This window comes from Syngnathus leptorhynchus, chromosome 5 (assembly GCF_054491065.1).
Source record: "Syngnathus leptorhynchus isolate UIUO chromosome 5, UIUO_Slep, whole genome shotgun sequence".
Lineage (NCBI taxonomy): Eukaryota > Metazoa > Chordata > Actinopteri > Syngnathiformes > Syngnathidae > Syngnathus > Syngnathus leptorhynchus.
In genome coordinates this window covers 3262172-3289294 of record NC_141199.1, presented here as the reverse complement: position 1 = coordinate 3289294, position 27123 = coordinate 3262172, and the positions used below count along the sequence as shown (strand labels likewise).

The window sequence follows — 27123 nt, the reverse complement described above, 5'->3', positions numbered from 1 at the left end:
GAGTATAAGTCGCACCAGCCATAAAATGCACAATAAAGTGAAAAAAAAAAACATGTATAAGTCGCACCGGAGTATAAGTCGCACTTTTGGGGCAAATTTATTTCTAAAAATCCAACACCAAGAACAGACATAAACCAGCAACAACAGGCTAAACGATACGATATGCTAACGTGACATATACACAAACGAGGAGCTGAGAACGGGCCTGACGTAACATTCAGAATTATTCAAATAAGTAAACAACACGTTTATCAAACCATCTGTGTCACTCCAATTCATTAAATCCATCGATTGTCCTTTATGTCAACAGTGCCGCGTATGCGGCGCATATGCGCCGCGCCGCTGACATCAGACTCGTTGTAAGTTGCATTTCTAATTATTCCACAGACACATATAACAATATATAAAGTATATTTCAAATAACTATCATATAACAACAATATTATCAAACCATCTGTGTCACTCTTAATCATTAAATCAATCGATCAGATTCCTCTCCTTTATGTCAACAACGCCGCGCGTGCGCCGCACAGATCTAGTATATAACTATATTGTAGCGTTAACAAAGTACCAGGAAAGATGTGGGTTTGGTAAACGGCTCTTTATTTAACAAAACAAGAGTTCAACGAGCCAACAACTACTGAACTGTAACGATAAAAACATATACAAGTTGCGACACAAAATAAATTATATCAAATAACTAACATAAATACGTTTTTCCAACTTTGTGTCACTCCAAATCATTAACTCCTTCAAACGTGGGGCCCTTTGTCATCCCGTGATCGAATCTTTTGTCCTTTATGTAAACAACCGCTGCGCGGCACTGGTAACGTCACTTGCAGTTCAAATGACAGTAATCCCTTGCTACATTGCGGTTCGTTTATCGCGGTTTCACTACATCGCGGATTTTTGAATTTTGAAAATTTGTGAAAAAAATCACATATAAGTCGCCCCCCCCCCCATTCAAACTATGAAAAAAACCGCTACTTATAGTCCGAAAATTACGGTACATTAAAGGATGTTGGTGTTTTCTTTTTCACTGAGTAAGAAAGAAAAAGGCAGCACACAGTATATCACAAAGTATTAGGAATGTACATACAGACAATACCTGTCTATTTTCAGTGATCTGCAGCACAACATTGTTGTCCAAAACATAGATGGAGTTGTCCATGGGACTGATTGCTAGATCAGTGGGCCATTCCAAACGAACCTGGATGTAGAGGTAACAAGGTGGAGACTTTTATCTCAGACAAACTATCACGCTTTTATGACACGTTCTTCCCAGAAATACAGTACGTATATAGAGTAATTGGTAAGGCAGCACAGTGGAGCAGTGTTTAGAAACTGTCACCTCACATCCTAAAGTTTCTCAGGGCAAGAGAGGAGTTCAAGTTCTCCCTGTACCTGTTTGGGTTACCTCCATGGTACTCTGTTTTCCTCACAAAGACTGAAAACCACAAAAGCCATGCAAGCTCAGTAAATTCCACACGACAAATGTGAAAAGTTGACTATGGACGTACAATTATTTTAATACACTTAGAGGATTGCATAGTATTGGTTTTGTTTTTTTATCTGCGTTATATGATTTTGTGAATAATGTATTTGTTGGAATAATCTTGGGGAAGCCTTGGCCTTCCAGATCTGGAGGCCTCATCTTTTACGAGTTGACACTTGTGTTAACGAAGTTCTTCCTATTTAGCTCCAGGGATATCTTTTGATCTCCGTCAGTTTTACGTATCCTTCCTGTCCTTATCTTATCTTTGTGCATTGTTCCTGTAAGAGGCATTCACTAACAAGGAGCAGAGCTTCTTTGCATAGGTGCAAAATAACTTCATTCCTTTTAGTTAACTGTAGCTTTAATTCATAGATTGTTGTTGATCGGAACTGTTTTTCTTTGTTAAATGTTATATAGAGTTTGAAGTAGTCGCATATGTGTTATCCCATATTTACTCAATGTTTGTTTAATGAACTGTATATCAGTTACCTCACATTTACTTAATATGTATTGAAATGTTTAGGTAGGACTAGTTACTCATTATTATTATGTGTCGTGTTAGTTTATCAAAAAGATCAATGATTTCTCTTAATTTATAATTTATGCATATGTTTTTCTACTTCCTACTCCTATGAACTGTGTTGAATTATGTAAGACATGTATTGATCTTTTTTTTATGACAGAGCAACCCAACTAAACCAACCAACCAACCAACCAACCAACCAACCAACCAACCAACCAACCAACCAACCAACCAACCAACCAACCAACCAACCAACCAACCAACCAACCAACCAATCCTGCCACCCAACAGACCGACCGTGTATCATCCCTTTAACTAACTGACAAGTCCACCGTGTGTAGGTTAGATCTCTAAACGTCTGCACTGGAAAAGCTGCTAAGAAATGATTAGATTGAAAAAGTCAAATTCTCAGTTGTATACTGCAAAAACTATTCAGCAAATAAGGGGTATGATTGACGTTTTAAGGCTTGATTTGTGTTCAATTCAATATTGTTGTCTTTGCACATAGAAGGGAATGGAAATAACCTCAATTCAACTCAAGTGCATTTATAGAGCACTTTAAAATAACGACTGCATACAAAGTGCTGTACAGGGAGTAAAAATAAGTAATACAACAACAAACATTTAAAACAATAAATTAATTACAAAGAAAGTAAAAAGCATAAACACAATTTTTAAAGATGGAAGCTCGGGGGCTTGCCTAACGTTTAGTGGGAACTTAAAGAGGGATTAGCAATGGAAAAGTTTTGATATCTGGCCTTTGCTTAGTTCTTTGTACTATCCAGTTTAACACCCAAAATTGCAACTGTTGGCTTTAGATATGGTGCTGGGGGCCCAAGTCAGAAGGATCTTGTTTATTTTTATTCCATAAATGAAGACTGGAGGTCAACTAGACCCTCAAAATATAAAAATGTCAACATCATGCATGCTACTAATCTGAAACTTTGCCAATATTAGATATATATTATATTAACAAACCAGACTTGAGCCTATTAATTTTTTAAAAGCAGAACATTCCATGCTGAAAAAGAAAAAAAAATGGCATCTTGAGCAATTGTGCATGTAGGTGTTATGTCCATCAGATATGTTCACACAAGCCACCTTTGCAAGCAGGAAACACGCATCTCTGCAACCAGTGCCAATTTCCATATTTTTTGGTCAACAACAACATTTTTACATAACAAAGAAACATGTCATTGAGAGAACACTTTTTCACCTGTCTTATGTGCATGCTGGTATCACAGGTCAGAGGTCGTGCAGAAGTCAAGTCATTGCTTCCCAATACTGTGGAGATGATCCCATTGCGATCCACTTTTCTGATCATCGTCCCATCCACAAAGTAAATTAAACCATTTTTGTCAACTGCAATCCCTGTATAGGGAAGAAAAAAACATCATCAAAGCACAGCATATCATTTAACATTTATACCATGTAGTATGTGAACCATTATCATCATCAGCTCCCTCCAGGGCGACAGGACACTTTGGGTTTTTTTTTTGCATAAGATTACGCGCACTCGCGTGTCAATACCGTTTCGAACTGGGCGTCATGGATAACTGAAACAGGATGTTCCACCTGTTGTTGTCACTAAGGACTATCATACCTCAATAACTGTTTCAAATTTGATGGGATCGTTGTATGGCACACAAAAATCCCTACAAATGTACCGTAATTTTTGGACTATAAGTCGCGTTTTTTGTCATAGTTTGGGTGGGGGGGGGGCGACTTATACTCAGGAGCGACTTATATGTGATTTTTTTCACAAATTTTCAAAATTCAAAAATCCGCAATGTAGTGAAACCGCGATAAATGAACCGCGATGTAGCAAGGGATTACTGTCATTTGAACTGCAAGTGACATCACCCGTGCCGCGCGGCGGTTGTTTACATAAAGAAAAAAGGATTCGATCACGGGATGACGAAGATGACGAAGGGCCCCACGTACTACCGGCATCATTAGCGGCTTTGTTTGTAAGTGACACGGAGGACGAAGAGTTTGAAGGATTTAATGATTTAGAGTGACACAGAAGGTTTGAAAAACTATTATGGCTTTTACGCACGCCCTGTCCTTCTCGACGGGAGCTGTCTTTCACCTCCGTGGTTGGAAGTCGGGGGCCGGCGCTCGGCCGGGTGGCTGTCCGGGGACGGTGGATGGGGCTCGGACATGGCTTTTACGCACTTGGCGAACTTTCCCAACTGTTTAATTTAAATTTGCGTATGAATAACCAAACTCACTGTCTTGCTCCTGTTTCTTTCTTGTTTTTTTTTTTTCAAGTATTTTTTTTTTTTCTTACTGTAAGTCATGTCATGCATGCGCCGTGTGTGGGGATAAAGTACAGAAAAGCCCCCGCAATTGAGTCGGCGCCTTTTAACCCGAACCACCTTATGGTGCGGAAAATAAGGTACATATGTTTTAGTCCATCCATTTTCTGAAACACTTTGTCCCCGGGGGTCGCGGGCATACTCAAGCCTATCCCAGTCGTCATCGGGCAGTAGGCGGGCGACACCCTGAACCAGTTGCCAACCAATTGCAGGGCACACAGAGACGAACAACCATCCACACTCACACTCATACCTCGGGACAATTTAGAGTCTTCAATCGGCCTACCAAGCATGTTTTTGGGTTGTGGGAGGAAACCAGAGTGCCTGGAGAAAACTCACGCGGTCACGGGGAGAACATGCAAACTCCACACAGGGAGGGCTGGAGGTGGAATCGAAGCCGCATCCTCCTAACTGTGAGGCAGACGTGCTACCCAGTGCGCCACCGAGCTGCCCCTTAGGTTTTAGTTTTTAAAACAAAATTGTGTGTGTACCTTTAGGTCCCAGTAACTGAGCTTCTGTAGCTTTTCTTCCGTCTCCACACCGTGCTTCATCAAATGGCGGACAATGTTCACCAGTACCAGCCACAACCTCCCCATTACCTTAACACACACACAAGCACGTACACGCACACACATGGTCACATTAAACCTTGCGATGTCATCTAACATCTCTGAATAATAATTATAATCAAAATAATTTGTCATTGTTTATTTTTTTATGACCAAAGTTAAACTAAAGACAAGGTATTATTACAGTGGACCTGTATAAAAACAGCACTCTGCTAGGAGGCAAATGCAATTACTTACTGATAAGCTCCCGGGCACCACTGAGGTTCTTTGGTCTGTAGAGTCGTCTTGAGTTGGTGTCTGACACATAAAGCTGTCCTGTCATTGGATCAGTAGCCAAATAATACCGATGGGCAGGGTTGTTGCTGAAAAGGAGGGTAAGCTAAAATAAGATTAACAAATACCGTAATTTTCAGACTATAAATCACAGTTTTTGTCATAGTTTGGGTGGGGGGGGGGCAACTTATACTCAGGAGAGACTTATATGTGATTTTTTTCACAAATTTTCAAAATTCAGAAATCCGCGATGTAGTGAAACCGCGATAAACAAACCGCGATGTAGCAAGGGATTACTGTCATTTGAACTGCAAGTGACGTCACCCGTGCCGCGCGGCGGTTGTTTACATGAAGGGCAAAGGATTCGATCACGGGATGACGAAGATAACGAAGGGCCTCACGTAATACCGGCATCATTCGCGGCTTTGTTTGTAAGTGACACGGAGGACAAAGAGTTTGAAGGATTTAATGATTTGGAGTGACACAGAAGGTTTGAAAAACTATTATGGCTTTTACGCACGCCCGATCCTTCTCGACGGGAGCTCTCTTTCCACCTCCGTGGATGGAAGTCGGGGGCCGGCGCTCGGCCGGGTGGCTGTCTGGGGACGGTGGATAGGGCTCGGACATCGCTTTTATGCACGCACGCTCCTATTCTATGGAGCTCTCTTCTACCTCCGTGGATGGAAGTCGGGGGCCGGCGCTCGGCCGGGTGGCTGTCCAGGGACGGTGGATGGGGCTAGGACATGGCTTTTACGCACGCCCGCTCCTATTCTATGGAGCTCTCTTCCACCTCCGTGGCTGGAAGTTCAGTAATTGTTGGCTCGTTGAACTCTTGTTTTGTTAAATAAAGAGCCGTTTACCAAACCCACGTCTTTGCTGGTACTTTGTTAACGCTACTTTATTGTTATATACTAGATCTCTGCAGCGCACGCGCGGCGTTGTTGACATAAAGAACGAGGAATTCAAAGGTGTTCTATCGGGTTTAGATCAGGTGAGGGCTATTCAATTGTGTCAATTCCTTCATCTTCCAGATACTGTCTGCATACTCTTGCCACATGAGGCCGGGAATGTCGTGGATCAGGAGGAACCCAGGACCTACTGCACCAGCGTAGGGTCTGACCATGGGTGCAAGGATTTTATCCCGATACCTAATGGCAGTCAGACTGCCGTTCTCTAGCCTGTAGAGGTCTGTTCGTCCCTCCATGGAAATGCCTCCCCAGATCATCACTGACCCACCACCGAACCGGTCATGCTGAATGATGTTGCAAGCAGCATAGCGCTCTCCTTGGCTTCTCCAGACCCTTTCACGTCTATCACAGGTGCTCAGGGTAAACCTGCTCTCATCTGTGAAAAGCACAGGGCGCCAGTGGCAGACTTGCCAATTCTGGTGTTCTATGGCAAATGCCAATCGAGCTCCACGGTGCTGAGTAGTGAGCATAGGGCACACTACAGGACGTCGTGCCCTGAGGCCACCCTCGTGAAGTCTGTTTCTGACTGTTTGGGCAAAAAAATTCACACCAGTAGCCTGTTGAAGGTCATTCTGTAGGGCTCGGGCAGTGCTCAACCTGTTCCTCCTTGCACAAAGCAGCGGATATCGATCCTGCGGATGGGATGAGGACCGTCTACGGCTCTGTGCAGCTCTCCTAGAGTAACTGCCTGTCTCCTGGAATCTCTTCCATGCTCTGGAGATTGTACTGGGAGACATCAAATCTTCTTGCAACAGCATGCATGGATGTGTCATCCTGAAGGAGTTGGACAATCTGCGCAACTTCAGGAGGGTTAAGAAATCGCCTCATGCTTCCAGTCGTGATAATGACTCTTGCTAAAGACAACACCAATGCAGCTGAAAGTGATTAACAACCCCCATCTGCCACGTGCATAAATCTTGCAAAGTTAGGCAATATCATCACAATATAATTTCCATGCCCCGTTTAAAAATGATTGCAGGACAAGGGGATGTTTGTGTGTTATGCTCAAAATACTTAAATTGGCAATGCCTCTCGACCAAAGTGCTACATTTTGTGTGAGTGACAAAGAAAAGTTACTTCCATAATTGAAACTAACCGATCCGCAAGCCTGGACAGTGGGAATAAAGCAGTTATATAGACAATGATATAGACAACTGAATAGAAAAACCAGTAACCACACCAATAATTATCTATAGCCTGCTCTCTCACGTTCCTTCATTCTATCTCTCTCCTTACCTCTCCTTGCTTCAGGCTGCTGCTGAAGTGATGACTGCACGAGTCATTTAAGATGACAACACAAAAATAGATTCATCCGCAATACTTGCCAAGAATACCGACTTGAAAAAAAGACTGTAGAGGACAAAATAATGCCCTCTGTCCATAAAACTCCAACACGAGATGTTGTTATTGTTAGTTGATGATATGGGCTTGTTGAACAACGCTTTCCCAAAATGTAGCACTACTAATATTTTAAAGAAATTGCTGGACTTTATTTTATTAATGTATTTCTTGTTATTGTTCACATAGGGAGTTATACTCTAATTCATAAAGTCCCACTGATTGTCACACACACAACTGGGTGTGGCGAAATTAGTCCTCTGCATTTAACCCATCCCCATGTGATTTTGATCCATCCCCTGGGGGAGAGGGGAGCAGTGAGCAGCAGCGGAGCCGCACCCGGGAATCATTTGGTGATCTAAACCCCCTATTACAACTCTTAATGCTGAGTGCCAAGCAGGGAGGCAATGGGTCCCATTTATATAGGGGTTTGAACCCACAACCTTCCAGTCTCAGGGCAGACACTCTACCACTAGGCCACTGAGCTGGTATATTGATGGCGGTGTTTGTTAAAGGCGTTTGGTTGGGGTCCTTTATTTGCATTTTATAAATTTTTCGTCGTGTGGTCATGCATTAAACAATATTTAGACTGTTCAGAGATTTTTTGTAGGTATGATAACCTCCATGATGGGCAGTTTTAAATAATATGTATATTATATGTCAGTCAAAGTGTAATTTAAAAAAACAAATGGAGAGTTATGTAAGTCTGTATCTTGCTGAGCAAGAAATGCATGTGAATGTAGCGAACTTTGCGCTTCATCGGGGTTCGTACAAGGTTACAAACATGTACACAAAACGTTTAACTGATTTCAAACAATTATTTCTTGACCCAAGAAATAACAAATCCATTGTAACAGTAGCAGGTTTTTGGCAAACAATCATATGAATTTGTAAGCAGGCATGAGACATGTTGCCAAAGTTATTTTTTATTCGCCAATGCTAGAGACCAGGTAATCATGGTTAAGCATTCAAAAGCATTTGCAGCTCAGTTAAACATCACTACTCATTCTCCACATAGATCATCATACCAGGGGAAACCAAGCACAAACGATGATGAGGAGTACCCTCTTTTATACAATGCCTGTTTGGATGAGTTTAAGGGGACAGATAGCAAAAGAAACATGGTGAAGCAATTCATGACAGAAAATTTCTTGAATGAATTACCTGCACCAGCATCTAAGTTAGAATAGTTGTTGTGCTAAATTTGATGAGTTACACTTTTCCATCTTTGATGCTGGACAGGAGAAACGTGTGCGCACCTTTTCATTAGGTTGGGTCCATATATTCGCCTGCTATTCCAGAAGTTGAAAAATGGTCCCAAAGGTTTCCAAACAGTGCCAAAGGAGAGGCAAAGAATTAGAAATCTTTGTAACACAGTACTGTCGCAAATGGCCGCCAACAATTGCAATCTGGTTTTTGTAAAGAGTTTCTCGAACACGTTGCACGTTGTCTCTATGCATCGCTAAATGTTGCGCAATGTTGCTCGACACTGGTCTTCATCAGCATTTGTCAGAAAAGGTGGTGTTAGGGTTTACAAACTATCTTGATCTATGTTGGAATGTAGACTAGAATTATTAACTTTGTTTAAACCTTTTACCCTTCCTTGACTATGAAACGTTTATCCATTCAGTTGTTGAAACTTTCCAAATGGTGTAGAAACATTCTTGCTTAGTCATCTAAAATGCTCCACTAGTTTCTATTTCCACAACCTTGTAAAACAATGAGCTGGGACCCTCCACACTGATTAACCAGTTGCTGAGGTGACCACCAAACATGTCCAATGTCACCCCCAACCTACTTGTTCTCAATAAATATGCTCTTGTAAGAGACTAACGGCAGACTTTGTTCGAACATTGCTGTACCTACAGGAACAAACAGATTCTCCACTTGCAAGTGCTTAAAGGGTACCGTGGCACTGTTGAGAGCGTCCTCTCCAGTTGTATCGCTGTGTGGGGTGGTGGCTGCACTGAATACAACATGAAGGCTCTGCAGCGCATAGTGAACACTGCTAGTAAGATTGTTGGGGCTCCGCTCCCCTCCCTGAACGACATTTACACCTCCCGTCTCACCCGCAAGGCGACCGCGATTGTGTGTGATGTGAGTCACCCCGCTCACTCTTTGTTTAATCTTCTGCCCTCTGGGAAGAGGTACAGATGCCTGCACTCCCGCACCCCCAGACTCGGCAACAGCTTCGTACTCCAAGCTGTCAGGATCCTGAATTCTCTCCCCCCTCGGCTGCATGATGTCCTGTTCTTTTGCGCTTTATTCTGGCTGTCTGCTCTATGCACGCTTGCTCCATTTTTCTCCTCTTATTTATCTATTTATTTATTGTTTATTATTTGGGTTATTTGCTTATTACTTATTCATTGCTCTTGTCTTCGTTTTTACTCTTTGTGCTATTTGCTTGTATGTGTTGTGTAATGTGTCTAGTCACCGTGGGATGGTGAGAAACGTCATTTTGATCTCTTTGTGTTTTAACGTGAAGAAATTGACAATAAAGCTGACTTTGAACAGACCTGCACCCTCCTCCATATAATAGCAACAAAGGTCAGGGTCACGTTATTAGAAGTCCTGTACAAACAAGAAGTATGACCAAAATTTAGACAATGCTGATGTATTGTAGGGGAAGGCTATCCTCCACATACATATGTTTTCCGGCCATGGACTTTGGAAGAGCCAAGGAAAGCAGTTGAAGGGGTTACCCCTGTTGCAGAAGACCCAGATAAATGGGCAGAAGACATGGCTGTAATCATACATTCCTATAGACTGAATGGGCATGAGGCAGGAGAAGCTGCAATGTCTTCTTTGGGAAAAGACTGGGCCAAGGTTAGAGGAAATTATACAGGTAGAAATAACCAAGGGCCTTTCCCCTATCCTGTTGAGGGAAATCAATTGAGAGGGGAGTATGCAGCACAATGGAATGATCTTGTGCAAAGAGTGCAAACTATATTTCAAAGACAAGCAAATTATGGTCATTTAGCAGGAATAAAACAGAAGCCTGTGGAAGATACTGATGATTTTTGCTTGATATTTGAAAAAGAATTGAGGGTGCATATTGGCATCCATTCAATGATGCAGATGAGAGTGCTTATCAGCAACAGCTTAAAAATGTACTCGTCACTGGTTTCCGCCCTGAAATAGGCAACTGGGTGAGGAAACACATGGTGGAAGTGGACACTGCTAGTGTTACAACCATGCAGTGGGGGGCCAGACATGCTGAAAAAGTGATCAAAAAAGGCAAAAGTTCTGATGTATTTCATCTAGACGATGATGATGATGATGACCTAGATAAAGATATAACAGTCTTCTTCCAAGGGACCCAACGGGGCAGAGGAAGAGGTCAAGGCCAACAAGGTCGCGGCCACCGCACAATTCCAAACCCCCATCAGATTCGGACAACTGCTGGAACTGTGGGAAACGAGGACACTTTGCGAGAGAGTGTCATCAAGCAAAACAAGACCAATCAAAGGGTGGATGAAGGGGCAGAGGAAAAGCCAAATTCTCAGCATGACTAGATTCCTCCCCTTTGACCTCTTGTGTTCCTACAGAGGAAGAAATAGTAGATGTCCATACAGCATGGGACATTTTGAATACATTAAAAGAAAAACCACATGTTACCTTACACATTGGAAGAAGTGATGTAGAGTTTTTGGGTGATACCGGGGCTTGTAAAACTGAAATAAAAACTAAAGTCCCTAATCTAAAGGCCTCCCAAAATACTATTGGGTGAAATCTGCTGATGGGCAGGTAAACAAGGAGAGTCTCTCCGATCCAGTTGTAGTAAGAGATGATGAAACTGGAAACATGGCTTCAGTCTCGATTCTCCTATCCCCAAAATGCCCCATAAACCTGCTAGGACGAGATCTGATGACTAGATTGGAATTGCAATAATTCCAATAAAGGATGGTATGCGAGCATGTAGTGAGAAATGTTGACTTCTACGCTGCACAAGCAGGTGAACAGGTTTGTTGTTCCTATGACATCTCTGCTGAACAGAATCCCAAGCTACCAAACAATTTACTGAGTGAAGCCCGAAAACAATTGTCCCGACCTGAATCAGAAATGACTTGTAATCAATAACATGTCACCATGAATATTCTCACTGATCCACAAGATGAATATATTGAAGGTTTTCTCAGTGACACAGAAGTAACCTTAACAATCACTGCTCTGTACACTGATCGCAGGTCATTTACAGCTGCTGCTGTGCTCCTGCCTGCTCCTCAGAAAGACAAATACAAGTTGTCGGCTGTACCCCACATTTCATTGTTTAAACCTCACAGTATAACAGGGGCAGACGTGGGTTGCCGAATTAAACTTGCCAGATCTGTCACTGATTATGAGGACAAAGGTGATGGGTGGAGCTACAGTACCAGTTGTGACATGTGGAAGCAAACAGTGTGTGAGGTGGCTCTTGGAAGGGCATGCGCTTATGCGCTTCCCTGACTAGTTAATGTTTGTTTGACTGAGATGGAGGAGAGGGAATTGGCTGAGCTTCCTGAAGAACTATGGACAAAGGGCCCATCTGATGTAGGACTTTTAAAGTCCATTCCCCCAGTACAGATCAAACCAAGATCAGAGTGGCGTCCAAGAGTTAAGCAATATCTTTTAAAACATGAGGCAATAAATGGGATTGCCCCTGTTATAGATGATCTTTTGTCAGGAGGAATCATTAGGAAGTGCTCGGATTCTCCTTGCCACCCTCCTATTTTTCCAGTCCAAAAGGCCAATAAAATTGATTGGCGAATGATACAAGATTTACGAGCAGTAAATGAAGCAGTACAGACAAGAGCACCTAATGTGCCTGACCCACACACACGTCTGAATACTTTGAAACCCAACCGGAAGTTTTTCACAGTAATTGATCTTAGCAATGCATTTTTCTTAGTGCCAATCCACCCAGACTCACAGTTTTGGTTTGCGTTTACCTTTGAAGGACAAAATTATACGTACACCAGATTGCCACAGGGATTTGCTGATAGTCCAACTATTTTCATTCAAGCTATCATGACATGTTTGGCTGATTTTCAAATGTCAAACAAAAGCCAACTTCTAGTTTATGTAGATGATCTCCTGATAGCCTCTGAAACTGAAGCTGCTTGCAAGGAAGACTCCTTAGCTTTGTTACACTATCTCTGTAAGACAAGGAATAAAGTAAGCAAAAATAAACTACAATGGGTCAAACAGGAAGTGAACTATTTATGTCACACGTTGTCAGCTGCTGGAAGACAGATACAGAAAACCAGAAAACAAATCATTGCAGATGCACCGAAACCTGAGACAAAAAAACAAATGTTGTCATTTTTGGGGCTCTGCAATTACTGCAGAGCATGGATCCCACATTATGCAGAAAGGACGCAACCGCTGCTGAATATTGTGCATAGAGTCCCCATGGCAATGACAGAAAAAATAATATGGACACCAAGTAGCGGATGATGCTTTTGTAGTACTGAAACAGGCTCTGATGGAAACTACAACCCTTATTTTACCAGACTACAATTAAACCTTTGTGCAAACGGTAGACTGCAGGAATGGTTTTATGACCTCAGTGTTGCTGCAGAGTCATGGCAGTAAACTAAGACCAATTGCATTTTATTCCAAAAAATTGGATCCAGTGGCTCAATCCTTACCAGACTGTGTCCAAGCAGTATGCGCAGCAGCGCTTGCAGTGACACTATCCGCAGATGTGGTCCTTTTCCACAAAATGGACCTGCTGGTTTCACATGCTGTAGATGTGTTGCTACTGCAAAGCAAAATGAACCTTCTGTCACCCGCCAGACACCTATCCTACACTGCTACATGTTAGGGTTTATAAACTATCTTCATCGTATGATTATGTTGGAATGTAGACTAGAATTATTAACTTTGTTTAAACCTTTTACCTTTCCTTGACTTTGAAAAGTTTAAACATTCAGTTGTTGAAACTTTCCAAATGGTGTGGAAACACTTTCTTGCTTAGTTAGTCATCTACAATGCTCCACTAGTTTCTGTTTTTACGGCCTTGTAAAACAATGAGCTGGGACCCTCTGCACTGATTTACCAGTTGCTGAGGTGACCACCAAACATGTCCAATGTCACCCCCACCCTACTTGTTCTCAATAAATATGCTCTTGTAAGAGACTAACGGCAGAGTTTGTTCAAACATTGCTGTACCTACAGTAACAAACAGGCTCTCCACTTGCAAGTGCTTAAAGGGCATACTGTCTCCCGTGTGGTTCTTGCAAAATAAGTTAGAGTCAGAACATCTCTAACAGGTGGCAAATACAACATTCTCGTTATGGCGCACGATACCATTTTAATGTCCAATGCAGTGGTTCTTAACCTTGTTGGAGGTACCAAACCCTGCCAGTTTAATATACGCATTCACAGAACCCCTCTTTAGAGAAAAGTAAAAAAATAAATAAATAAATAATTAAAGACATTGTCACGACTCGACCCCGGTCATCGTATATTGTCTCTATGTTGTCATGATTTTTGTTAGTGTCTCTGTGTACTCACCCCTCCCCTCTTGTGTCTGCCCATGATCAGTGTGATCACCCTCACCTGCCTCTTTTTACCTGTCGTGTATTTAAAAGCTGTCTGCTTCTCACTCCCCGGTCGAATTATTTCATGTCTTTCTGTTCTCGTCTCTGTTCTCATCTGTCGACTTTTGTCTCCAGTCTTTGTCTCTGTTAGTTTCTGTTCCTGTCTGCGAGTTGGTCTGTCTGTTCCCCTTCATCCTCCATTCCAACTCCCTTTTCCCTCAATAAACCCTGGTCCAAGCTGCATTTGGTCACCTTGCTCCATTCCAATCCGTGACAGACATAGATGATTTTTACAGATGCATATAATGAATGAGCCGTGCATGAATATCACCTTGTTCAAAGAACAAACCCAACACAATGCATGAACTCACAATACTGACTTCTGGTGTTCCCTTTGTGAGACCAGTTCAGATATGAGTCATCACAAATTTACACAATAAATCAGATGTATTTGGACCTCCGCAATGGAGGCTCTGCCGAACCCCTGAGACTGACTCACCGAACCCTTAAGGTTTGATCGAACCCAGGTTAAAAACCACTGGTCCAATGCAAAGCAGTCTAACTGTACGCATGGGTGGAGTTTTCTTTCTTTTAGCGTTTTAGCGGCGCAGATTAAAGGGGTCTTTGTGGCAATGTGGGAGGGGACACAGTCGATTTGTAGGCTATTAAATGGAAGCTGGTAATGCTTCACTACTTTTAAATTCAGCGCAGGCAAGGTACGTGAGTCCACATGGAGGAAGGACTCACTGGAGTCCATCGATGAAATTGGTGCGCTCAAAGTAAATGTAAAAGGAAGTGCAAGATCTCTACTACAGGATGATGTAGAGTGGGCTGTTGTGGAGTGGGCACTTGGAGACCGCTTTCCACCCCCAATCGTGTGTCCGTATTTGTCAACCACGATCTATAAAAGGGGGCCATTAGTTGAAAAACTGCATTGTGGTGAACGCTTTAAAAGACAAGAACATGACTGTTTGCTTGAGGAAAAAAAAGTAGGAGTATGTTTTGTTAGTAGAATAAAAGTGATTTATCATGCTTACCTATGTCTGAAATCTTTGTTTCTAATTACAGTGCAAGCAAGGGAGAGAAGAGAGGAAACAGAAATTAGAGGAAATTTAGTCATCGCTTGGTATCACTCACTGACCAGACACATATAGATATTAAACACTTAAGAGCACTATTAAGTGTGAAGTGTAAAGCTTAAGTGTGAAGAATCCATATGTTTACTTTATTGGGAAAATAGGCAAATGTATAATTAATTTGTATCGTTCACATTGGAATCCAAGCATTACAAAGTAAAAGTTGAATGCAAAAAGAATAGAAGAGAAACGCGTGCAAAAATTGTTGAGATAATTTTGAAAAAAAATGCTAATTTTATATAGTATACCAAAGACAAAAGCACAGATAAATGATTCTGGAAAAGCTTCAATCGTCATGTTGAATGGTATGAATTTGTGATGGAAGAATAGTTTTTAGAAAGTTTCAACCAGTAACACTAAAACATGAACAAATGTTAACTTTTCCACCAGCTACAATGAATACAAAAAGTCTACATATATGGAAGCTATTTTTCCCCAGTGTTTTTTTTTTGTTTTGGTTCATCTCATTATTAGTGACTTAACATTTTAAAATTACACTATGGTTGTCACTGGGACACAGTAACTTATTGGGGTGTTGCTGTGAATGAACACAGTGACTTGGATTTAACATGAACATTAGAACGTGTAAAGACTTTTTATAGCGATTGTGACCACATAACCTTGGATCCGATATCTTGTGAAAACTGGTATTCTTGTAGTTAAAAAGAACGTTATGCCGATTTGTTGGGTCAGATCATCTCAACTCTGACTCGTTTGCACAAACATGACACCAGTGTGAGATTGAAAGCTATTTTTTTTACCTGAGCTCCATCACACTGGTAACATTTCCAGAGGGGAAGATTCTCCTGATGTAGTTGAAGTCTCCAACATACACACTGCCATCAGCTCCACATGCCAAAGCAAGGGGTGCCAACAGCTTATTACCCTCTGCTTGCCCATTGCAGCTGGGGCAAGAAATGCTACGGCGGCGTCCATTTCCTATGAGAAAACATTGGAATTAGGGGTGAAATTAGTGCTCAAGCAATATGAGCACCTTGGTTAAAAAAGGATGGTTGAGGGTTTTGAGGGAAGTTTATTTGGCATGCACTGTCATGAAGGCAAGTAAAGTTAGACACTCCCAGCACAGTGAGGAGGATAACTTCAAAATAAACCTTACCAAATAATACATGGACAAAAGTTTGGTTTGCTTGCTTCTATTTCGAAGTTGTTCTTGCTACAGTGTGGTGGCATGGCGGCTGACTTTACTCGTCTTACTAACAGTACAGTATTTTTCGGACTAAAATTCGCTCCAGAATATACGTCGCATCAGCCATAAAATGCACAATAAAGTGAAAAAATACATATATACGTCGCTCCGGAGCATAAGTGGCATTTTGGGGGAAGTTTATTCGACAAAATCTAACACCAAGAATAGACATGAACGAGGAACAACAGGCTAAACGATACGGTATGCTAATGTGACATAAACACAAACGAGAAGCTGAGAACAATAACAGTTATTCAAATAACTATAACATATATAACACCTTTATCAAACCATGTGTCACTCCAAATCATTAAAGCCATCGATTGAGTTTGACCTCCTTTATGTAAACAAGTCCGACGTCAGTGGCACATTGCAGTTCAAAACCTTCTACAGGCGCATATAACAATATATAAACTATGTATGAAATAACAATAATATGAACAACAATTTTATCGAACCATCCGTGTCACTCCAAATCAATGAATCCATCAGAATCTTTGTCTTTTGTGTCATTTGAAAAAAACAACAACACAGCTGTTGACGCCGGAAAGACTACGTGCACCGCTGACGTCAGACTAGATATATCAAACAAATGTAATATAAACAACAATTTTATCGAACCATCCAGGTCACTCCAAATCAATAAATTCATCAGAATCTTCGTCTTTTGTGTCACTTAAAAAAACAACAACAACAACACAGCTGGTGACACCGGAACTACGTGCGCCGCTGACGTCAGACTAGATATATCAAATAAATATAATATAAACAACAATTTTAACGAACCATCCGTGTCACTCCAAATCATTAAATTTTCCGGAATATGCATCCTCTGTGTCAAAACAAAAAAAAAAAAAAAAAAAAAAAAAAAAAAAAAAAGCTGTCGATTCCGGACCTACGTGCGCCGCTGACGTCAGCCTCGTTGTCAGCTGGCAGCTCCAATTATTGCACAGATCTACGTTTCAAACTAATATTGTAGCGTTACCAAAGTACTAGGCAAGACGTGGGTTTGGTAACCGGCTCTTTATTTCACAAATCAAGAGCTCAACATGTGAGCCAACACACTCAGAACGACACTTGCCCGCTGAAGACCCCTCCCTATCCGGACGAGCAGCCTCTGTGCCTCTCTGCCGTTAGCGTGAGGAGGACGCTTGCTGCTATCAACACCCGTAAGGCGGCGGGCCCGGACAACATCCCGGGACGGGCGCTGAAGGACTGCGCTGAGGAGCTGATGGATGTCTTCACGGACATCTTTAACATTTCCCTGCGGCAGGCCGTCGTCCCGTCTTAATTCAAGGCTGCCACCATCATACCTGTGCAGAAAAATCCTGCTCCCTCCTGCTTCAATGACTACCGCCCTGTGGCACTGACCCCCATCGTCATGAAGTGCTTTGAGAGGCTTGTCTCGCCCGCTTGTCTGTTGTCACGTCAGATCTGTTCTTCCCCCCACCGTGGACCCCTTCCAGTTTGCCTTCCGACCCAATCGGTCCTCTGAGAATGCCATCTGCTCTGCCCTCACCCACCTGGAGAGCAGGGACTCGTATGTGAGATTGCTGTTTGTGGACTTCAGTTCTGCATTCAACACCATTGTTCCACAGCGTCTCATTTGCAAACTTGTCAAGCTGGGCCTCAGTACCTCCCTTTGCAACTGGCTACTGGACTTCCTCTGTCAGAGGCCTCAAGTAGTGCGTGTGGGCGACAGTGTTTCCGGCAGCATCACGCTGAGCACGGGGGCCCCTCAAGGCTGCGTGCTCAGTCTGCTGCTCTTCACCCTGCTGACGCATGACTGCACTGCAACCTACGGCAGCAACCGCGTGCTGAAATATGCCGACGACACGACTGTGGTGGGTCTGATCACCGGTGGCGACGAGACTCACTACAGATCAGAGGTCGACCTTTTGGCCGCTTGGTGCAGGGACAACAACCTTCTGCTGAACGTCAACAAGACCAAGGAGATTATCATTGACTTCTGGAAGGGTCACGCCCACCACCTGCCGCTGACCGTCGACGGAGCTGTGGTGGAGAGAGTGAGTAGCACCAGATTCCTGGGGGTGCACATCAGTGAGGACCTCTCCTGGACCACCAACACTGCGTCGCTGGCGAAGAAGGCCCAGCGCCGCCTGTACTTTCTGCGGAAACTCAGGCGGGCAAGTGCTCCTCCCGCCGTCATGACCACATTCTACCGTGGCACCATTGAGAGCGTCCTCTCCAGCTGCATCGCTGTGTGGGGTGGTGGCTGCTCTGAGTACAACATGAAGGCCCTGCAGCGCATAGTGACCACTGCGAGTAAAATCATCGGGGCTCCACTCCCCTCCCTGAAGGAAGTTTACGCCTCCCGTCTCACCCGCAAAGCGGCTGCGATTGTGTGTGATGAGAGTCACCCCGCTCACTCTTTGTTTGTACTTCTGCCCTCTAGGAAGAGATACAGATGCCTGCGCTCCCGCACCACCAGACTCAGGGACAGCTTTGTGCTCCAAGCTGTCCGGATCCTGAATTCCCTCCCCCGTCCACCCTCTGCTACATGACGTCCTGTTCTTTTGCGCTATGATCTGGCTGTCTGCTATTAGCGCGCTTGCTCCATTTTGCTGCTCTTATTTGTCTATTTATTTATTTATTGTTTATTATTTGGGTTATTTGTTGCTCTTGTCTGTTCGTTTTTACTCTTTGTGCTGTTTGATGTGAGTGTTGTGTACTGTCTAGTCACCGTGGGACGGTGGGAAACGTAATTTTGATCTCTTTGTGTGCCTGGCATGTTAAGAAATTGACAATAAAGCGGACTTTGACATGCAAGCACCCTGGATCGCTCTTCCGCTCACCCCCCTGCTGCCTTCACGGCCTCCCTAGAAAATCGGAAACTACTGAAGTCTAACAATATACATGTTGCTACTCTAAAAAAACTATATGTCAAATAACTATAACATAAATAACAAGTTTATCGAATAATCTATGTCACTCCAAATCATTAAACCTCCCGACTTGGGAAGTCAGTGAATGGAACTCATTGTCAGTGAGGCTCCAATTATTCCACAGCCATAGTGCGCCCTCATGCGGTTTAAAGTGAAAATAAAGTGACGTGATCAACTATACTAGTAAGTAAAGTGTTAATGATCAAGTAAAATTTTGTGAAAAAAATCACATATAAGTCGCTCCTGAGTATAAATCGCGGCCCCCACCCAAATTATGAAAAAAAAAAAAAACGCGACTTATAGTCCGAAAAATACGATATGTGGGACCAATTTGTATTGCAAATAAAAACTGTTGCCATGCATATCAATACAGATTCATTCTGAAATAATGTTCAATCACGAACCAAATATGCGAAAAAAAAACTCTAATTAGGCTAGGCTAGGCTCTGGAAGGTAGGTGTGCCAAAGAAGCCCTCTAAATTGAAAATGGATGCCTCAACAAGACAGTCTGGTTAAAGAACAGTCATGATCTGATATGTACTGAAATATATTTAAATTACAAAATCTGAGTAAATTGGGGGACAATGCAGTATCTTATGGCCTTCTCAGACTAAATGACTTGTTCACGACGGTCGCGCTGTCAGACAAAGCATAGTTCTGTGTCTTGGACCAGGCGATAGTCACCAAGCAGATCCAGCCTGATCATCACATTCTTCTATTATGATTCAGTCCATTGGGGAAGCTTTCAGTCAAGTCGGAATGGAAGCATTATGTGCATTTTTTTATGTCTAGAAAAGGCACAAACACAAAATAAACTATTGACCCATTCCTGGAAGCTGGAGAGAGGGCAGTGTGTTTTTTTGGTTGCAATAACATTAATGATGCGACAAACAATGATATTGTGAATAGTGTCTCTTTTTTAGCTTGCTCCCACACATATGACAGTGACAGTACACTGGAACTAACTGACTGTGGCTTTTAAGCTTCACCAACTGAACATTCTAATACACTATGAGACTGCTGAGAAATTCTCATTCACATTTAACCGTATGCAAGCATTACAGGCAGTATGAACTGTCTATTTTCCAAATAAAACTTGTGGTAACAAATCTGTTGAGTGACACCACGTTTGCTCATCCGCTCCTCGTTGCGGACATTGCAGCCACAGCTCAACAAATCTTTCCACCATAACGTAGCTCCACCGGAGACCAGTAAAATACTGTCCCTTTGTTTTTTGGCCAGTTTATAAACGGATTCTTTTGTTCAGACAAATGAATTTTTTTGTTGTTACCTGCTTACAGTTTCGACTGTAACTCCAGTCTTCGTAAGAGCCGCCCACGGCAACAAAAACTTTTGTCTGAACAAAAGAATTGTTTTATAATCATTACAGAGACATGATGAATCTCATCGAGCAAATTTTGGCTATTTTGTTTGTTGTCAATCTCTCACCATAAGTAGGAAGCACTGTCTTTCCATTGGTCAATGCTCAAGAACCAATCAAAGGACAATGTAGTACATGCCACACTGCGACAAGATGAACAAACAATCTGAAATACCATACTTTTCGTCATTGTGATTGTGAAGTGTCCTAAGCACCATCCGAATAATCGTGGAGTATGTCACTCGACACTGGCAACAAACCGCAGAGACAACTCAAAATCAGCTATGACAAAGTATGTTTGTCCACAACATGTCTGTTGGCTCATTATTGGGCTACATTTGTGTTGTCTGACGGTAGCATTACCTGAACTCCAGCAAAATAATTAAGTCTATTCAATCTTGCCATGAAAAGGAAGACGTCTCACTGATTTTTTTTCTTACAGCTTCAGGCTCACAGTAAAATGGAAGACGCAAAACCTCCCAGACACGCACGCACGCACGCACGCACGCACACACACACACACACACACACACACACACACACACACACACACACACTCTTGGCAGTCCACCGATTACGATGATGACGTTGCTCCAGATTAAAAGTGTGGACCGTTATTGGGGTGTTTTGCAGCGGTGCATAGCCATGTGGCTGTGCAGGCTGATGCGTGATCCGCAAGTCTTGCCACATGAGGGACAGGGGTATATGGTACTGGAGGGCGTTGGCCCTGCAGCACGCTGATGCCTCTGTGCACGGCGTTGTATCCTCCTCTCTGTGGCCTGCTCCTGAAGGTGAGTAATACCCTGGGGGCAGGTGGAACTCCAGGTGTGGCGAACAGCAGCCAGGGACTCGAGTGCTGTAGGTGTAATGTCACACTTCTTCAGGAGGGTTTTGAGGTGATCCTTGTAGTGCTTTTTTCTGGCCCCCTGCAGATCTCTGACCACCCAAAAGCTGGCCATAGAGGTTCTGCCTAGGGAGGCGGTGGGTAGGCTTATGGATCACATGACCTACCCGACGTAGATGTTTCTGCGCAAGGAGCAGGGCAATGCTGAGTGTGTGGGTTCGGCCAAAGATCTTAACATAGGACACCCTGTCTACCCAAGACACACCCAGGATCCTTTGGAGGTAGCGAATGTGAAAGGCCTCTAGGGTTCGTATGTGTCTCTGGTAGGGTGTCCAGGTTTCCGAGCCATATAGCAGTGTAGACAGACATTCTTACTGCGTTATACACAGCTGCTTGGGTGGAGATAGTAAGACTTCTATTCTGGAAGACCCTGGAGCTGAGCCTGCCAAAGGCAGCGGAGGCCAGGCCGATGCGGACCTGTATGTCGTCGTCGATGTTGCAGGAGGGGGACAGAGTACTGTCTAGGTAGGTGAAGTGTGGGACGATGGCAAGAGGTTGACCATCGAGGGTGAAGGTGGGCACGCAGGTTTGGGGTGTGGAGTCTTGCACAACTATCTGTGTTTTCTTGGTATTAATTTGAAGACCAATGGCGCTGTACCAGGAGGCGACCACATTTAGCGCACGCTGTAGGGACTGTGGTGAGTGAGCAAGGAGAGCACAATCGTCTGCATACTGCATAGCTCCAGGATGTGTTGGGTGGTGGTTTTGGTGAAGGCTTGGAGGCGGCGAATATTGAATAGGTTGCCATCCAGTCTGTACTGTATCTGTACCCCATCAAAGGGGTCAAGGTGTTTATGAGAAAGGATGGGGAAGGTAGGGAGAAAAATGTTGAAAATGGTTGGTGCTAGAACACACCCTTGTTTAATCCCCACATCCACACTGAAGGATGTGGATTGTTGGCCACCAACACTCACACAGGCTTGCATCCCGTCGTGGAACTGACGCAGGAGGTTTCTGAACTTGGGTGGAACCCCCAGCTTCCCCAGCACTTTCCACAACAGTTCCTGGTTGACTGTTTCAAAGGCCTTGGACAGATCAATGAAAGCTAGGTACAGGTCTTTGCGGTGTTCTCTGCATTTCTCCTGTACCTGTCTAGCAACAAAAATCATGTCAACAGTGCCTCGCTCATGCCTGAAGCCGCACTGGGATTCAGGCAGGATGTTTTGACTGACATGGGATGCTAGGCGGTGTAGCATGATCCGTGCTAGCACCTTCCCGGCCACTGATAAGAGGGAAATGCCTCTGCTGTTCCCACAGTCTGGTTTGTCACCTTTGCGCTTAAAAATTGTTAGGATGTTGGCATCCTTCCAGTCTTGCGGGATGATTTCAGATGACCAGATGGTGGTGATCTGCTGGTGTAGTCTGCACTTGAGGAGGTATCCACAATGCTTCAGAATTTCTGCCGAGATTCCATCAAGGCCCGGGCTCTTGTTGCTTTTCAGGCCGGCAATGGTTTTCCGTACCTCGGCGAAGCGGGGGGGGGGGGGTCCAGATCAATGACGGGTGGCAGGCAGGGAAGGTTAGCAAGCGTGTCCATGCGAGTTGGGTATGAGGTGTTCAGCAGGGTGTTGAAATGCTCAGCCCATCTGTCAAGGATCTGTTGTTTGTCCTTGTACAGGATGGTACCATCTGATGATCTGACCAGGGCTATGTTCTTTCTCTGTGGGCCATAGATAGACTTGATGGCATCGTAGAAAGCATGGGAGTTGTTAGTATCTTCGTGATGCTGTATCTCGCTGGCTTTCTTGACCCACCAATCGTTCTCCATGGCTCTGAGGGTGCGCTGGGTTTCAGGCTGGATGTCGTTGTAGCTGGCTTTCAGGGAGCTGGATTGGGGGTTGGAAAGGTGAGCTGCAAGGGCCTTGTGTTTTGCCTGAAGTAGGTTGTGGATACCAGGTGCACTGTTGTTGAACCAGTCTTGATGCCTCCGTCTGGTGTACCCTATGGATTTTACTGCTGCCTGGTGAATGGTAGTGCGAAAGGTGCTCCAGGTAGCGCTGATGTTGACATCAGTTGGTGTTGCAGGGATCTTAGAGAGTTGTAGAGCAATCTTTTCCCTGAGCAGGTTGACTGAGTGTGTGAACTTCAGTGCATCACAGTTGAGCCGCCTGCAGGGTGGTGTTTTCCTGAGAGGAGGACGGAGTTCCAGGATGAGTTTGGCTTTGATTAGACGGTCTTCTGTCCAGCAGTCAGCTCCATGCATGGCTCTGGTGACTCGCACCTCCTTCCTGTCAGCTTGGCGGACAATGATGTAATCCAGGAGATGCCAGTGTTTGGGGCGAGGATGTTGCCAGGAGGTCTTGAACTTATTTTTCAGCTGGAACAAGGTGTTTGTGATCACCAGTCGATACTCAGAGCAAAATGTGAGGAGATGGAGACCATTTGCATTGAGCTTACCAACATCGTGCTGACCAAGCACATCCTTCCATAAAACACTGTCAGAGCCCACTCTGGCGTTGAAATCGCCAAGTAGAATGAGCTTGTCGGTGGGAGCTGTTTTATTCATGGCGGTGTGCAGGGAGGCGTAGAAGAGTTCCTTGCACTCAGGGTCAGCATCCAGTGTTCAAGCATATGCACTGATGGGGGTGGCATAACGGTTGTTTGTGGGTGGAATCCGCCAGGTCATCAGTCTTTCACTGATGCCGACAGGAGATTCAGGGATCCTCTGAAGTAGGCTTGATTGGACAGCAAAACTTACACCATGGAGACGGCGGGAGCCTTCGGGAAGAAGGTGTAGCCTTCTTCCACCTCTGTTATAGAGTCCTCTCCATGGAAGCGGGTTTCGCTGAGAGCTCCAATATTGATGTTGTATCTCTGCAGCTCATGGGCAACCAGCGCTGTTCTTCGTCGGGGGTGACAAAAGTCATCACGTGCATCCAAAAGTGGGCGGACGTTTCAGGTTGCAATGATGAGATTAACGAGGGTTTTCTTATTCTTATCATTTCAACCGCATAGAGGGATGACCCGGCAACTGTGGCAGGCTGCCCGGGTTAAACAGAACAGACTATGTTTAGGCCACCTTTTCTAGGCCCTTCTCTATTCAGGTTGAGCATGGAGGAGGTGCTCAGTCGCATGAGAGGCTGCCGGAGAGGAGCGCTGTTCCATCCCGCTCCTCAGTGACCACATGTCTCACGCCGCCTAACGTGCAGGGTTGTGCTAGATACTTCCGGTCACATCCTGACCTGCACCTACCGCCCTTCCCTATCGCCGCAGTACTTTGGAGTGTGTGTGTGTGGGGGGGGGGGGGTTGAAGTGGAGGGTGGGGTATCTGGAGCGGGCCTGCGCAAAGGAGTAGATTATAGTGAGGGAAGTGGCGCACAGTCTCTACCCTCACTGCCTTGGCTCCTCCCTACGTATTCCAGTGGCATGCAGTGCACAACGACCTTCTGTAGAGGAGAGTTGCAGAAGACTGCCAGAAACACCTCTATTGGTGACTGCCTAATGTGGGTTTCTTCCACAGTTTTATTGTTAGGCGTTGACTCCCGTAGCCATAGCACACGTGAGTGCATCCATTTGGCATTGGGGTTTTCGGTTTTGCATTGGAGTGGCCTTCTCCTAGATGGGTTGCCTTGCATGGCTATGAAACTCATCTGCCCGTGCTATTTGCCCATAGTTGGGGCAGTGGTTGAAAGGCGCCAGGGCGTGTCCACACACCGGTGGGCCTGCACGCCTTCTCTCTGGGGCCCACTGCTGCTCCGAGATCTCCTGCAGTTTAGCATGGGACCGCAAGGTACCCAGGATTCGTGTGTGGCCGCGGGGAGGCACTGCAGGAGTCTTGACGGTGGAGAGGCTATGTACCAGCAGGAGGAGGCTTACGCACTCTGCTCCTCTTTTCACCCCTGTCAGGGGGCTAGTAGGTGGCAGTAGCTGAAAGCAGAAGATGACAAGCAGAAAGCAACATGCAACATGCACTAGCTACAGGCACTACTACCCCAGTACTACTTTACTGACGCTTCACACACGCCCTCACACACACAGACATAAATGCACAAAAAGAACGAAAGAACGCAAAGGCATATATTGAACAGATAACTGTACATTGCATACATACACGCACAGTGTATTACCAATTTTTGGTGATTAAAGCCATTTTCCGCCAAAAGGAGAATCCCTGCCCTCCCTCCCTATACATAATTTGCTATTGTAGTACAAGTAAACACACAAGCACTTTCTTACCCATAATGCTGTTGATGACTGGAGGTTGCTGGGAAACAAATATGTTCTCACCATTGCCTTTGTACAGGATACCTAGAGTAAAAACATAATACATTAGAAAGAACCCAGAGAAAACAATGGCTTAATTTACAACAAATGGCGTTTTATATGTGTTTGTGTGTGTGTGTGTGTGTGTGTGTGGGGGGGGGGGGGTATTAGGGCGGCTTTTTATTTTGAAAAGACATGCTACAAGTTTTTTTACGGAACTGTATACATACTTTTGTCTGAATTTGACCAGTCAGATGCAAACTTGGGCATCGCCACACAATAGTCGAACATTATCTAGGGTAATTAGAAATAATTGTAACTGTAATTTAATGCATTATGTACTGAAAAAGATATCAATATCACAATGTTGGCTTATGCAATATGCGTATCGCAAAGAAATGCAATACGTTTTTTTTTATTACGGAACTGTATGGTTTTGTCTGAATTTGACTAGTCAGATGCAAACTTGGGCATTGCCGACCATCCATCCATCCATCCATCCATCCATCCATCCATCCATCCATCCATCCATCCATCCATTTTCTGTACTGCTTTGTCCCCACGGGGGGCGCGGGCATGCTGGAGTCTATCCCAGCCGTCATCGGGCAGTAGGCGGGGGACACCTTGAACTGCTTGCCAGCCAATCGCAGGGCACACAGAGACGAACAACCGTCCATCCCACTCACACTCAAACCTAGGGACAATTTGGAGTGCTCAATGGGTCTACCGAGCATGCTTTTTGGAATGTGGGAGGAAACCGAAGTGCCCGGAGAAAACCCACGCGGGCACGGGGAGAACATGCAAACTCCACACAGGGTGGCCACCGAGCCACCCCAAATGTTTGGCCACTCCTGACCATTTTCATGAAGTTTATAGGATTTACAGAAAGTGTGCAATCATTACTTGAACAAAAGTAGGCAGGTGCATAAATTTGGGCATCCCAACAGAAAACTCCTTTTGCAGGAATAACAGCCTCTAAATCCTTCCTATAGCTTCCAATGAGTCTGGATTCATGTTGAAGGTATTTTGACCATTCTTCTCTTCAAAATCTCTTCAGTTATGGGAATTTAAGATGGCCACTTGCATGACCTGAAAACAAAGATTGTTCAATGTCAAAGTTTAGGGAAAAGATACAAAAAGCTAACTCATAGATTTCAGCTGTCAGTTTGCACTGTGAGGGAAAAAAAAGTCAAAAGTCAAGTCAAAGTCTGGTTTATTGTCAATTTCTCCACATGTTAAGACACACAAAAAGATCAAAATTACGTTTCTCACCATCCCACAGTGACTAGACACATTACACAACATATACAAGCAAATAGCACAAAGAGTAAAAACAATAGATAAGAGCGATGAATAAGTAATCAGCAAATAACCT

At 44.1% G+C, this 27123-nt stretch overlaps 1 protein-coding gene across 5 annotated transcripts in view; it reads right to left on the bottom strand.

Annotated features, from left to right (window-relative positions):
- The window catches only part of tenm3 (teneurin transmembrane protein 3), a 329857-nt gene that overhangs the window by 59229 nt on the left and 243505 nt on the right, over positions 1–27123 (bottom strand). For all 5 annotated transcript variants that reach the window (XM_085911853.1, XM_085911849.1, XM_085911850.1 and 2 more), the window contains 7 exons: positions 25722–25793; positions 15909–16086; positions 15049–15069; positions 5146–5270; positions 4831–4938; positions 3235–3389; positions 1109–1210 (listed from right to left, as the gene is read on the bottom strand). In XM_085911853.1, the coding sequence (XP_085767979.1) occupies positions 1109–1210; positions 3235–3389; positions 4831–4938; positions 5146–5270; positions 15049–15069; positions 15909–16086; positions 25722–25793 (761 nt within the window). The remainder of the gene's footprint in view (positions 1–1108; positions 1211–3234; positions 3390–4830; positions 4939–5145; positions 5271–15048; positions 15070–15908; positions 16087–25721; positions 25794–27123) is intronic.